At 42.5% G+C, this 14,918-nt stretch overlaps 1 protein-coding gene across 1 annotated transcript in view; it reads left to right on the forward strand.

Annotated features, from left to right (window-relative positions):
- The window catches only part of stt3b (STT3 oligosaccharyltransferase complex catalytic subunit B), a 68,032-nt gene that overhangs the window by 39,710 nt on the left and 13,404 nt on the right, over window positions 1–14,918 (forward strand). Inside the window, exons 4-7 of the mRNA XM_053446062.1 lie at window positions 4,873–4,938; window positions 10,742–10,841; window positions 12,244–12,342; window positions 14,275–14,421. Of these exons, the coding sequence (XP_053302037.1) occupies window positions 4,873–4,938; window positions 10,742–10,841; window positions 12,244–12,342; window positions 14,275–14,421 (412 nt within the window). The remainder of the gene's footprint in view (window positions 1–4,872; window positions 4,939–10,741; window positions 10,842–12,243; window positions 12,343–14,274; window positions 14,422–14,918) is intronic.

Here is a 14,918-nt window from a genome sequence, read left to right on the forward strand (position 1 = left end):
ACACGGTGCTCACATTCTTTGCCTTTTCATTGCACCTGCTGCTCAGTTTAATTTGCAGAAGGATACTGTGTCTTGTTTTTCTTAGCCCAGAAGCTACATTATTATTTAGAAGCGATCACTCCATGGTACGTTGCCGCAGTGAGACCAGGTTAAATAAGCTGCATGTCTTTTATTGACCCACCGAAGCCGTGTAGTTGTAGGGAGATGCATCATTCGCTGCTGCTTCAGAAGCGAGCCAGAGCTGCTCAAATAATGCATTCAAACTCAACCACAGTTTTATTTAAACTAGATTGATTATTTTTTCAATATACCCACGGTGGTCAAACGTGATCAGCTGCAGCAGAATACCATCGCTTCTCAAAACAGTGCAAGACCCGCAGGAGTCCCACATTTATGTAGACTTTTATTTATCCGCTAAACAACAGTGAACGTCAGCGTTCAGGATAAATGTTCTGGCTTAGCTGAAAGTTTGGTGAGCCGGTTACTGCACAGCCCACAGCCGCAGATACAAAATACATAATCTATCTGCACAGCTAATGCAAAGACACGTTTTCTATAATTGAACTTCTCAATTAGTGAATATAAAAAATGTGTTACTTGTATGTGCATGAACCTTTCTTGCATAAGATGCTTTAAGTAAACATGTAGTTGTCGTAGTTTCCATGGTCACTATTACTACTCTGTATTCTAAATTGTCAACTTTCTGGCGGTGATGATGCTAATTTCACATGTTTATAAATTAACAGTCATTAGAATTCTAATTTAAAAGACCCAGAAATGTCCCTCATTTAGTAACCTTCTGATTGGCAGTGCAGCTCCATGTTAAACTGGCTGATTAGAAGGAAAATGTAATTCTCCAACTGTTTATATATGATTCAGGTGGGGGTGGTTGATCGTACACTATTTGTCAAAATTTTAGTTTAGGCTTTCAAATTGCTTTATGCTGTATTGTAAAGACATTCTGCACAGTGGCTTTCATCCAGGTGGAAGTAGTGAGAAGTATTTTAGCAGGTATTTCATCTTGCCACGTCTTACTGGTGTTTGGCATAGCACAACAAGCTTTGCAGTGCAGTTGGCGCCGGGTTGGAAAAGACCTCTTATCCGTTCAAGGATTCAGCCGCCCCAGTTTGTCACTTTGTGTAAGGCTGCATCGCTGCATGTGGTTTCAAGGTAGCATGAGTCACTAGGCTCAACTGTGCTTGTACACAGCTCTGTGGCTTTTTTGAATTCGCTCACTTTCACTGATCTGGCATCGACCCACCGTTTAGTGTCCGGGTGGCTGGCTGAGCGCGCCTGTTGTGTCTACAGTTAAAGTCGCAACACTACACAACTGGATCAGTGTCTGTGGGACTGTGTGCAACCAAGCAGCTGAGAGTGTCACTGGGAGAGTCTACACTACAACATTCAGCCTGGCTTAGGGAGAAAAACATACTTGGCAACTGTTTGCACACAAATATACAATCATTCAAATACAGGGAAACACAAAACAAACCATAACCCACAAAACAAAACAAACCATCAAGATATGTATAGTCTGGATATGCAAGATTAGAGTGGAACATTGAATTCACAAGCGGGAAGGTCGACATCCTCGCATCAAGTAGCCAGAGATTCAACAATCACAAACCACGCTCGGATCAGTGTCTTTTCCACATTCTATCCATCTTTGTAGATATATCTCTCTAGAGCCACAACAAGATAACAAGAGTCACAATCCATCCCCAGTCACGACAGTCCCGTAAACTTCAGCGAGTCCACAAGTACTGTAATTATTCACTCGGCAGTGCGTAATGTCGTGACTCACAGCGGCTCATCTCTCAGCTCTCTTGTATATGACCTTTAAACCGAAAATTACCTTATTGTAAAAAGAAACCACTTCGATCTTCATCATGCCGCCCCGACTGAACAACGTACAACAAGTAACCACTTCTTACTGGATGTACGCTGAGAAAAAGCTGAAATGCAAAGACAGAGCTCAATATTTTATCCACCACTAGTAGCAACAGAAGACGAATAGTTTGAATAATGTGTATAAATTTGTCAAAGAACCCTCATAACTTTAGAACAGCTCAATCAACCCTCCCTTTTTAATTGTTGACTCCGAGCTTCTGTGAAGCCGGTTAGTTCTCATTAGAAACATTATTTGTGCTTAAACAGTAATTAAGCTCAATCTTTGTCTCAAAAAGTTCTGTGTCAGGTTCTTTAATTTATGGGACTGAGAAAAGTCCTTGAATGTGATTTTGAGGAGATGTGTGAACCCTAATCCGAAGTCATTTTTTATTCTGCAGGAGCCTTCAAATCCCCCCCATTTAACTTTTCATGGCTCATCCAGAAATACGTCATCATAATTATTTATCTCGCTCCTGGAAATGTGTATTAGAGGGGGTGTTTAACAACATCTGTTTGTCTCTTCTTCTAATGGCCTCTTGTCATCTTGTTTGTATGGACAACACACAGGTAGGCAGGGGTTCATTGTGGCAGCCATCACTGCCTCTCAAGGTGATGTGTCATCAGCGGAGCGGTGCCATCAGAACCCCCCCCCGCCCCGCCACTCACCCACCACCCTCTTGCGTCGTTCGTTCTATTTGGCAAGGGCCCGGAAAAACAATCATCCCGGCCATGCACCACTGCTTCCCATTATCAGTCCCATTTACCCACATTTGTCTTTGTGTTTTCTTTTCCTCCACTCTGTCGTTCTTCCATCTCATCTCTCTCTAATTGTCTTTGTCTTCCTTTGTCCCCTCCATTGTTTAGCTTGTTCTGCTATCTGCTTTTTGTCTTTCATCTCGTTCTCCATGCCTTGGTTTCTCTCTCTGCAACTCATTATTGCTCATTCTTTTCTCCTGCTCTCTTTCCACCCGTCCTCTCCTCCACACGGCAAAATGCACGGAGTCGTGCTCTCAAGTCTCAGCCCAATCTTCATTATCCCACTCCTTCATTTTATCCACTAATAACCCATCCAACTCCAGCCGCTTAATCTGTGTTTACCCCCCCCTCCTTTCTCCCAAAACGCACACACACACACACACACAAAAACGCACATGCTCTCTTACCCTCCCATAATCTATAATTGAATCCTCCCTAGCCCAGGAGAGCTACTCTTTTTTAACACTGTAGCTCTTCATAACATGAATACACACAAACACAAACGAACATCCACCCACCCACACACAGAGCGTTGCCTTCCTCGTTTGCTCTAACCCCGTGCACCATGCCTACATTGTTGTAACAGTAATTCCACCCTTTCTCTCTGCTCACATTTAATTAGCTGGACCAGTCTCACGCTGTGTCTTCACAAAAGGAGACATGGCTGGGAGGGCAGTTGGAAGAGTTGAGCTGAGGCACCAGTTGAGCACGGCTCGTACATGCACTGAATGGGACGACACGCGGCTGAACGCTGGCTGGGCTACAGCCCGAGTGTGAATATCGTCTGAGGAAAACAAAGCAGTTTGCTGTCCTCCTACTCATCATCGTGCGCTTTCACCCATGGGGAAAGGGCAGTGTCCACTCAGCTCTTCAGTTTAGCTGAAGCAAATGTAGTCTTATACAAGAATATAGTAATACATTCCACCATCATGAAAGTCAAGTGTGTGATATGTGTCTTTCAGGTTCAGGTTACTGTTTGTAGCTGTTGTTTTTTGTAGTCTAAGAAAGAGGCACCTGTTTAACAGAGAGCACAGTAAAACTAAAAAAAACATGGTAAATAAGATAAATTAAAGGGTTACGGGCTATCAACACTTTAAAAGTAATTCAGTGTCTCTTAAATGTCAACTTTAATTGTAAGAAAGCAGAGTCGGACTAATTAAACCAGAATCACCCTAATGTGAAATTACAGCAGCTCATTTGATTCAATTTCAGGTTCTTGGTCTCACAAAATCAGATTTTTTTCTTTTTTCTCTGTCCCTGTTTAATTGGACTGCCTTTAAGAAACGGTCTATCTGGTAAAAAAAAAAAATAATTTTCTTCTTCACTTGCATCACTGCAGAGCTGACGAAACTTGGCAACAATAAACCAAGCTCTTTGTAAGAATCCACATCTAAATTGGAGAATGGACCTAAGTTAAGTTCACTGTAAGCAAGTAATTACTGGCTTTTATCATCGGTGTGATCAGAGAATAGACGGCAGAGAAAAATCAAATCAGACATATGCTCTCCGGGAGGGATTTCAAATCGATGATCACTGCACATATCACCCCGTGTGCCCTGGAGAAATAAATCTCATGTGAATGGGGCTTTGATCCTCTTGTGTGCTCAGAGCAACAAGAGCCTAAAACGCTGTCATTTCCTTCTTCAACAAGCAGATCGTCCACTTTCTCATGTGACAGAGTGAGAATCAGGTCACTACAGACCTACTTATCGTGGCCTTCCTCAGCACAGGCGGAAAGCACAGCTCGAGGACGATTTATTTTGGTCTCAAGTTGTTTCTGCGTGCGTCTGCAGTCTGAAGCGGTGTGGTGCGTGTGTGGATCTGTCTGTCTGTCCGGCCGATTGATTGGTGTCTGATCCACGGTCGGTCTGTGCCGGGTATTTGGGCAAGGCGAGACCACCTCAGGTCCAGCGACCATTAGTGGCCCCTCATCAGAAAAATCTCATGCATTGTTGGATGTGATCAAGCCTCTCGACCACAGCAACACCCGTGGACTATACAACAAATGGCGACTGAAAGAGACGTGCTGCACAGATTTCAGATGTTCCTGCTATGATTGAAAGAGAACAACATGTCATTATCACAGAAAATGTGCCGACTTCTGTTTGTAGCGTCCCCGCACTGTAGTCTGTAAATCTACGCATATCATTTGATGTCGAGGCGTATATGGAAAACATACTGCTGTGATTCTTGTATCACTGTTTGTTCTTTCTTTCTCTCCTGCAGGTAAAGTCGGTGAAAACAGGCTCGGTGTTCTGGACTATCGGCTGCTGTCTCTGCTATTTCTACATGGTAAGAATATCAAACACATGGGTATTTACAGTTTTATCCACAGGCTGATTTGACTTATTTCAACAGGAATTTGTATATATTCCCAAAAGATGTGGTACAGATGATGACTGTATGGATTCCTCTCGTCCCAATTTGTTTTAATACATTCATATTTAACTTATTATATTATATTTTTTTTGCTTATTTATATAGTATATTTATATTCTATTTCACTAATGTACTAATAATCTGCAACTATTTTGCCACACATCCCAGTTCTAGTTTATCATTAGTGAGGATTTTATGTTTTCTGTTTTGTATGGTTTTTAAACTTATGTTTACAGAACAGATCATTTCTAAATTAAAATTGTGTCACTGTTCTCTAACAAAACAATCAGTTGAGAGAATAATAGCAACTGTTCTCTGTGTAACATGGACAACCCAATGCATTGTGCACTTAGACCAGCGGTTCTGCATTATTTATAAATTCAGGCACAGGCCCATCGAGGGTTTGATGAGAGAGATTAGATAAAAAAAAGGATCCAGGCACACTGCCTCAGCGACAGATTGTTTGGTCATGTGTGGGAGGTGGAGAGCCTATGATCTCCAGTTTCCTGCCCATTCCAGGCTCAATCTCTATGGCCAGCAGTGAGATAGATGTCAAATGAAACAGATTACCGAAATCTACCTTCATCGATCACTCCGGGCCACAGCATCCAATGGCAGTGCAGAGTATTGTAGTCAAGAGAAGGGGAGACAGGAGTTACGGGAAGACGAATGGGAGACAAATCCGAGAGCAGAAGAGAAGGGCTGGAGAGGGGTGTGGACTGATAAATGGAATACATTGCACTGACACCCTCCAGTAAGAAGCAATGGGGACATGAATCTTCATGCTTCTTCTCCTCCTTTGCACCCTCTTTCTTTCCTCGGTGATGTGATGTTCCTTTGTTCTGTTTCTGCGGCCCACCCACTGATGCAGATGATCCCTCTCAGAGGGAGTAAAAGCTGTCGCCATGTTGGACCTGCACACAAAGGGCCGCATAGACTCTTTGACCCCATCTACTTTTTTTAACCACCCTGACACGTTATGCTGTTATTTGAAGCAGGGTATAGCCAAGGCTAGTTTTTCTGATGGGATTTAAGTCAACGTGAAGGCAGATATGGTCCCGGAGAGGGGAGAGACCCCAAACCTGAAAATTGGCATGATCAGAGAAGAGAGGGATGGGATTAAGAAGAGGATCAGAGCAGCCATAACCGCTGAAAGACAGCAGCCACAGGAATAGGGCGGTTGGCATTGCAATATCCTCCTACTCTTCATCCCCGGTGAGGGTGGAGCGAGCGGGAGAAAACTGAGGACAGAACAAAAGCAGAAGAAAGGACATTTTGTTCAGACGACAAGATGAAGTCTTCTGCTAACGCCAGCAGTGGGTCAAAAAGTTTTCTTCTGTCCAGCCCAAAAACACCTAAACATCTGCAAAATAGATTGGCCCAAAAATGCAATCTACTGAAATGGCAGATTTAAATTATATGTTTTTTTTCAGGGCAAAAATCGAATCAGGGAGACTGATGGGGGTGTGGAATCAATATGCATTTGCAGTAAAAATCAAAACAGTGGTGTCAAAATTTTGAATAATACAAACTCCAATATAAAATATCTGCTATATGAAGTCCATTGACCCGGCTCTAGTGTCTCTATTATTGTATCCATCCCATGTATAGCAATGAGATGAGTTTCAAAAACAGGATCACCTCTGTTTAATGCAAGTTCAACATCCTCCAGCATCATCCAACAGTTGCTTCCGTAAAACACTTACGATTCAAAACTGGACCCTGAGTAAAGAGAGGATTAATGCAGGTCTGTTTTAGACTGCATTAGTATTCTATACATGTACCTAATAAACTGCCACCTCAGTTTATATTTGTAATTATCAGTTTGCACAGGCTGCAAAGTGCCTGACTGCAACTGAATTAGTTGCTTTCGGTGCACCTCTCTCCTGGGAATGGAGAGAATACGCTGGTAGCCCCAAGATGTTCCTTTAATTACAGCCACTAAATACCCTCTGTACATTTAAACTTACGCTAGCTGTGCTCACAATGCTTTCTACTTCTTTAAGCAACTTTCTGGCTAATCATTTGAAGTCTATTTAGACCTGCTTCTTACTTCAGCTGTAACAATTGAACTTGTTTTTAACTTAAATGGAGAAGATGTCGATGTAACAAGGCCGACACACAAAGACGAGCATCTATTCACTCCCACATTCACATCCAATTTAAAGTCTCTGCTATTAGATCGATGGTGCTAACCACTGTACCACCATGCCACTCCCAGTTTTTTTGACAATGCACATTTTATCCCTGCAAAGCTAATGTCATTCCCATCCTCCCATTAGCCTCAGCTGTACTTTCGGTTTGGCTTTTGAAAATATTAGTTTACTTACACTCTGATCTAAGAGGAGGAACATGGCAAACATTATACTTGCCGGTTATCAGCATGTTACCATCGTCATTATCAGCATGTTAGAATGCCGACATTAGCATTTAGTTCACACCCATCCCTCACACAGAGCTATTAACATGGCTGTGGAGCTGGAGAGTCCTGTTTAATTATTAGTAAGTGATAACAGTCTAGCTTATCAGGAGATTAGAATATTACCGTGGTCAGAGAAAAGCCTGCAGGCTTGAGCGAATTTAGCTGTGCAGCGATCAGCACCTGACCTGTGTGCACACACACTAACACATGACCTGCTAAAGAACAGAGTCGTCTAGATTCACAGTTTCTGTTACACCCTCTGTTGACCTTGATCATGAAGTCAACTTCAAGTCTTTTTAATGAACCAGAAATTCTCCAATGTTATTAGAGAGGAGTACACACACACAAACAGAACATTCATTTTCAATGTCATAAATAGAAGGGAAGATGCCAATAAACTGGCTGGTAACAGATGTGTGCAGACACACAGGAGCAAACACAGTAAAGCCTTTCTTCCTGTTGCATGCTGTGTTCTCTATATACTGTTGAATGTGGCCACATGGTCATCAGATAAGCCCTGCATGAAATGCAGAGAGCGATAACAGCAAAGACTTTGCTCCCAATCTTTTCCGACTCCTGCCCTCAGCTGTGAGCCGCCGGCTCGGGCGGATGACTGCCTGTTAGAACCACGGTTTCAAATGGAGCCGGTTCGTGCAGACCTGCACGTATTTGTTTTTTTGTCACAGGCATTCATCTTTGCATGGTCCTCTAATGTGACCAGATGGCCACTTTCTCCCAATCCCTTTTCCTGCAGTCGATTGTTCGCTCTGCTGGTTGGACCATTTCTTCTGAAGATTGGGGAAGTAAATCTGTAACCAGGGCGCTTTGTGGAGTTTGCTAAATAACCGACAATCCCACCGTCTTCACATTATATAGAAATCAAAGTATTTACTAATTTAAAAATATTCAGGACATTGTCCAAATGACATTGGTGGTAATCTGAATTTTGAGTTGCTTTGTTGCCCTGAACATCTGCAAATCATGACTATGGGAACATTTCCAGTCAGTATCTTTCATCCCATTGACCTGGCATTGAGCCTCCCACACGGGTGCCCAGCTAAGTATCCAAATGGGAAAAACAAGCCAAAAATAATGTTGTGTAACTCTGAATTTCTATGTCAACAACAAACCCTGCTGATATCAGGGAGTCGATGTTTATAAGAGGCTTTTTTATTAGTTTTACCTTGAGGGAATCTGCTGAGGTTGCCATGTATTTGTAATCAAAATCAGGTAATGGTTATAAGCCAATGGGTAACTCCACTATCTTTACTCCTTCTTTATCGTCTTGAAGTAGATTAGTTTGTTCGGTCAATTTGTGCTGCTGGTGACCTCCATCACGGGATCATCAAGTCTTTGTTCATTCGAAGTAAATTGGCACTGACAGTTTGTATTCCATCATCAGAACAGTGTTCACAGGCAGGTGTTGCCAACTTTGCACTTTTGCAGCTTGATTTACTGACTGTTCAGACCCTTTCCAGACATTTCTGCAAGTGACAAATCCAGCAATTTGTTAGATAAACTCACTGGCGGCAGTGTTTGGCTGTGACAGAGACACTCACCTTCCTCTGTGTTTTCTCAGATTGGCAGAGAGGCGGAGCCATGCACTAGGGTTTGACCTTGTCTTGTTAAAACGTTCTCAGCCAGTCAGCAGCAGAGACTCTTTCCGCCGCCTCTGTTCCAAAATGAGTCTCAAATTTAAGTCATCTCTGGTTTTCATTCAAATTATGGTTCGCATGATACTGACTGACAGTCACCATCTGGAAGAACAGATGCAGATGGCTGCTAGAACATAATTGTACCTAAACATTATCAAGGAACTTATTTAGGATTTTTTCCCTCTGTGTTAATGTAGCATATTAATCTGTTTAACAATTAGACACGATGTTCTCGGTTCTCCTGTGATACCGGAAGTGTAGACTGATCATTGCACTTAGCAGGTGAAATGGAGGCCTTACTGACGAGCTGTTGTATTCACTCCCTTTTATTCTTTCTAAATTCATTTTCCCATTGCTGTTAACCTTCTCTTTTTTAACTCTAGTACTCACTCTTTTCTTTTCCTTTTATCTTTCTTAACACATTATTTTTTTCTGCTTTCTTTTACTCTTTTTCATTGACTCATTCATGCTCCCTCTACCTTTCAGTCGGGTGCTCATTGATTCAAGTCGCAGTCAACTGAAAACTAATCATAGATGGGTTTAGATGTGTGGACCTCAAAACGACCTCAAAAAACCTTTTAAGGTTTTTGTGCATCTCACATTTTACAGAATGTGTCTTTGCCTAGTTTTGATAGATAACATCAATGTACTCACTTGTTCATTTTAGCTGCTTGTGTCTAATCGTCTAATCTAAAAGATACAAAAACATCACCATATATATACAATAAATATGTATACATCTATATAAAAGAGTTGAGAGGAAGGGCTGCTCTTGTATATGTACCAGTTACTTCTTGTATTATTCAAAGTTTGAGTTAAATCATTGTTTTACATGTATTTTGTACCTTTTTAGTTTTTGTAGCTTATCCTTCTCAAATGTGGGGATTTCAAAGTCTAAACAATTGATAATTGGCAAAATAATCAGGGAGCTAATTAACAATATAAATGGTAATTAATTGATCCTCTAGTGGTAATGAGACATTTTGAGCACTGTGTTTAAGTGGATAAATGAGTATTGTCTGACAGCTTCATTGCATGAAACATTCAGTGTTGCCAGAGGTTAAACATTGATTGTACAAGCTGACTCTGGAGGAGAAGAAGGCTACATACAGCAGTGAATCCACCAGCAACACTAATTGTGATCGCACGTGAATACACAGTTGTATCTTTACCGCTGAACCCTTTGAACAATAAAAGGCTTGCTTGGGTTTGATGCCCAAATGAATTGTGTTATTGTTGCTGTTTTGTGGTAACCTTGTATACCCTCTTTTTGTGACAGGTATTTTTCCAGTTTACTTCTAAATTATTCCTTTTTTCAGATTCAGAAACAGTAATAACATACTAACTCACACAGAAATATTTGATCCCACAGTTTTGCTTTTAAAAAAATTGTAGAGGCATATTTTTCCTTTGAAAATGAATGTGCTGTAGACCCTGTGTGTCTCCACTGGACCTTTTTGAATAGCTCCCTTCACTGGGGCAGACCTGAGCACATTTCCTGCTGAGCTAATTTGTGAAGGAAAGCCTCCACTAGACAGGGTTGGCTCATTTAATTCAGAAAAAACAAACCCAAGAATCTGAAACCAATGAAGAACAGTGACAGTATGTTTACCAGTGTGTGTTTTTGTGTGTGTTCCAGGTGTCGGCATGGGGAGGCTATGTGTTTATTATCAACCTGATTCCTCTGCACGTGTTTGTGCTGCTGCTGATGCAACGCTACAGCAAAAGAGTCTACATCGGTAAGGGGCACACTCACACACAAGAGCACAGGCAATTAAACCAGGCAATCACTTTTAGTGTTCGACATGATGTTTAAGACTCCCCCACATACACTATCTGGAACGGAAAAGTGTTTTCGGATCTTCTCCCATTAGAATAGCAGTGAATGCAATAAGCAGACAACCTGCTTGTCCTCAACCGTGCATCTCCCGTCATTGGTCCCCATGCATTTGACCCTGAAACGAGCTCAAATGCTCAGTCATGCTTGTGCTCATCTCTCACATCCATAAGCATTCCATCATTGACGGTGCAGACATCCACACACCCACACACCACTTGACAGTAAACGCAGCCACCTGCTACCTGATCCTCATTTTGTTCACTACCAGACACCGAGCTCCGGTGAAGTGGATAGGCTCGTTATTCCACCGAACATCCTGGTAACTGGGAACACGTGGCTGCTCCAGCGTATGATCCGTTGGCTCAGACAACTCGAACTCAATCCTCCAGACCCTCCACCATCCACGAGGCTTAGCATTGAGCTCGCAGCAGGGGCTGCTGCTCTGGTCAAGATAAATGATACCATGTCAAGTATCATTTACATATGATTATATGTTATACTCTGAGTCTTTTGAGAGCTTAAACGAATTATGGCCTCTTCAAAGTAACCTACCTCTGCCGCATCGGTTCTTCAACAGTGAGATTCCGCTTGGTGATACAGGGCTGTTAGACGAAGTGGAAAATGTATTTCTCAATCTTCCTCAAGGATATCTGCAGCCTGAGCATCATCCAGCAACCCTTTGCACCTTTGGGTAGCAAATGAGAGCCGGAGAAATATATTTGTAGACATGTTCTGTCGGCGGAACAGATATTGGGTCTTCAAGCGCTTTCCGTGCTCCTCACCTTCCCCCCCTTCGTCTTTCAGTTCTTCTTTTCAGAGCCAGGTGTCTCTCGGCTGCAACACGGGAACATACAAAAAGAGAAAAAGAAAATCCTGGTTTAATAAAAAATGCCTCGGAGTCGATGTTCCCTCACTATTCATCTCGCTCTGTCTTGAGTCAATAGCAGATGTGAGGAAGCTCACAACGAAATCAAAATCGAGGCATACTCTTCAGGAAGTATATGAGATCTTATTTTAGCTGCTGCATCTGCGAATCGGTTTCACCCCCGCTACGAAGGTTCGAGTTAAAATCTTCTCAGCACCGTTGTGTCTCTCCAGGCTTCACCGCGCCAAGCCAACTCTCATTCTCATTAAATGTCATTGAATTAGGTATTTTGTATTTACTCCCTCTGAGGTACCACAGTGAAAATCAGTTGACTTTAAACACCAGGTTTGAGGTAGATTCATTCCCTCTGTGGTTTCCTCAGATTGTGTGATTAAATGATTTCTTATCTGGTCTGGTTTGTCCTTTCTCTTCACAGCGTACAGCACGTTCTACATCGTGGGTCTCGTCCTGTCGATGCAGATCCCTTTCGTCGGCTTCCAACCAATCAGGACAAGCGAGCACATGGCTGCTGCCGGTAAGTGAAACTATAACCTGACTCAGCAGTTTCCCTCAGCTCTGCCGAGTGTTTTATTGTCTTTCAACTCATTAGTTTGGTTTTATGGCAAACTTTACTGTTTTGGTTCACTCTCATCAACTTGGGTTCTCGCTGCACGCCTCCTGCCATGCACCAAACTGCGGATATACAAATCATACAAACTGCATATTAACTCTTATTTAGCACAGGTTCAGTAATGCATGGAGAATGACTAGTAATAATAGAGGGAGGCAGAAAACCCAGTGGACTTCCTTTGAAGCCCTTATCTACATATTATTAACATTTCACAAAATTTGAAAATGCTAAATTAACAGCAGAAAATAATGTGATTAGCGACGAGAGTCAGGAAGTTAAGAACACCATGTGTAGCCATATAAAAACATCATCATGAAGTGGTTAAACACGATGCTATAAATATGTAATATGATATGATGAATAAAGCTAATGTTGCATTTTAAATGTCTTAATACGCAGCTTCAGTCGTATCAATTTAATGGGTGAAACTGGGACAGTGTTGTGTGTAGAGCTTGTTACACAACGTTTGACTGACCCAAAACAGGAAACACTAACAAATGTGTAACACAAAGCTCCGGGGAGACGGTTCAGGCTGACTGCAGCAGTTCATGTATTAAAGGTGTGACTTTCCATAAGCCACTTGCTTGTTATCCCAAGCACCTTACAGCAGCGTGGATACACACTTGAGATTAGTTTGCTGCAGCGGCACTTCAATCCGTTTGCTCTGATTGCGTTAGTCATGCTTTGTCTGTAGAAGAACACAACAGTACCTGCCTGGAATACATTAACCAAGCAGAAATAAGAAAGCATCTTCGCGTGTCACTCATATACGTTCAGCATAAAGTACTTATTAGTTTTGGCATGTTGGTACCTGATTGAAGCTTCATCTTCGCCTCTCCAGAGACGGCCCATCTGCTGCCTGACAGCATGGATGTGTGCATTTCCGTGCACAGACCTCGAGTTCGTATACATCCAGATTGGGAGGGCGCGCCGTTGACATCTTATTTTTTTGAGAATCCTCTTTAGCACGCGTATGTTGAAGTGTCCCTGTTTTTTCCTGGGTGTCGGCTGCACAAACAACATCCTGCGAGGCTTTGAAGAATGCACCACCACAAATCTTCTCTGCCTATCGCTCAAAGAGCAAGTGTGTGTTTTTTTCATGTCACCGGGGTAGCAGCTGCTCAGAACATCTGGTGGTTGCATTCAGGGAGCTCAGTGGGGGACGGGAAGAGAGTGACAGAGCCGCGGACCTGTCGGTAACGCTGTGATATCATCCTCTGAGGCCGGCGGGCAGAGAGTGACGAGTGTGTGAGCCCCACCGGCGGCTCTCCAGGAGACTTTCAGGAGCGTCACCTTAGAAGTGGGCGAGACCTGCTCGGGGTGGTTGTGGGCCAGAGGAAGAGTAAGGCTATTTCACACAAGGTTTGTTAAAGGATGGGAGGTGACAAAACGGCGGGGGGGAAAGAGAGAGACAGGCCTCTTCTCAATTTTTTATATTGAATTCACCAGACATACAAAAAAAGACTCACTGGAGAAAACATGACAGAACAGAGGAACGAGGGGGAAAGAAGCGTGACCGAGGGAGCTGCGAACAGTAAAACACGGCGAGGGGAAGAGAAAGGCTTATTTACACAGATCTGTTTCTTGTATTTGAAATGTATTGTCCTCCCAGTATTTGTCTTTCACATCTGGATGAGCAGCCAAAGGGGCTATTGAGATTGGCTTCGTCTGGGATTCTGCCGAACTGACAGTGGCACTTCTCCACCACCTAAACCCAGTTTGTTCCCTGCAGGAGGCAGGATGAATCAGGCCCTTGTCAGAGATTCAATGTGAGATTCCCCTTTTTTTTTATGTCTGCTCATTCTTTTTCTCCTCACTGTGGCTTTTCTCTCTCAGGTGTGTTCGCACTTCTGCAAGCCTATGCCTTCCTGCAGTACCTGAAGGACAGGCTTACCAGACAGGAGTTCCAGACGCTGTTCTTCCTCGGAGTCTCTCTGGCTGCCGGTGTGGTCTTCCTCACTGTGATCTATCTCACGTACACAGGTCTGTATGTCCTGCTCACATCTAGGCACAGTTTTGCCATTTCATTTAGTGAATTGTGTCTTACCATGTCAATTATTGGGTGAAAATTCTAAACATTACTCACATTTGGTTGTTTTCTTTTCTGTTATGTTTTGAGGTAAATTAAATGTATTTTAAAGCACACAGTTTATTTAAGATGGAGGACAAGATGGCTCCTAAAAGTCAAGCCAAAGCATGTTAATCTCCACCTGGTGGCTGGCTGCAGTATAGGTCATGAATCCCATCTCCGCTATACAGGTCAAATACATTTTTCTCAAAGATGGTTTCTGTCATTTGAGGTACAAGTATTAATTTGGGGTTTAATTGGTAATTGATGCTATAAACAGAATATTTATCTATGGTTTTAAACAGTTGATCAGACAAAGCAAGAAATATGTAGTCATCACTTCAAGATCTTGGAAATAGTCGCAGTCTGTGTGTAACACTCCTAGAATCAAATAAATCTGTCAAATTTCCAT

Source organism: Pleuronectes platessa, chromosome 18 (genome assembly GCF_947347685.1).
Source record: "Pleuronectes platessa chromosome 18, fPlePla1.1, whole genome shotgun sequence".
NCBI lineage: Eukaryota > Metazoa > Chordata > Actinopteri > Pleuronectiformes > Pleuronectidae > Pleuronectes > Pleuronectes platessa.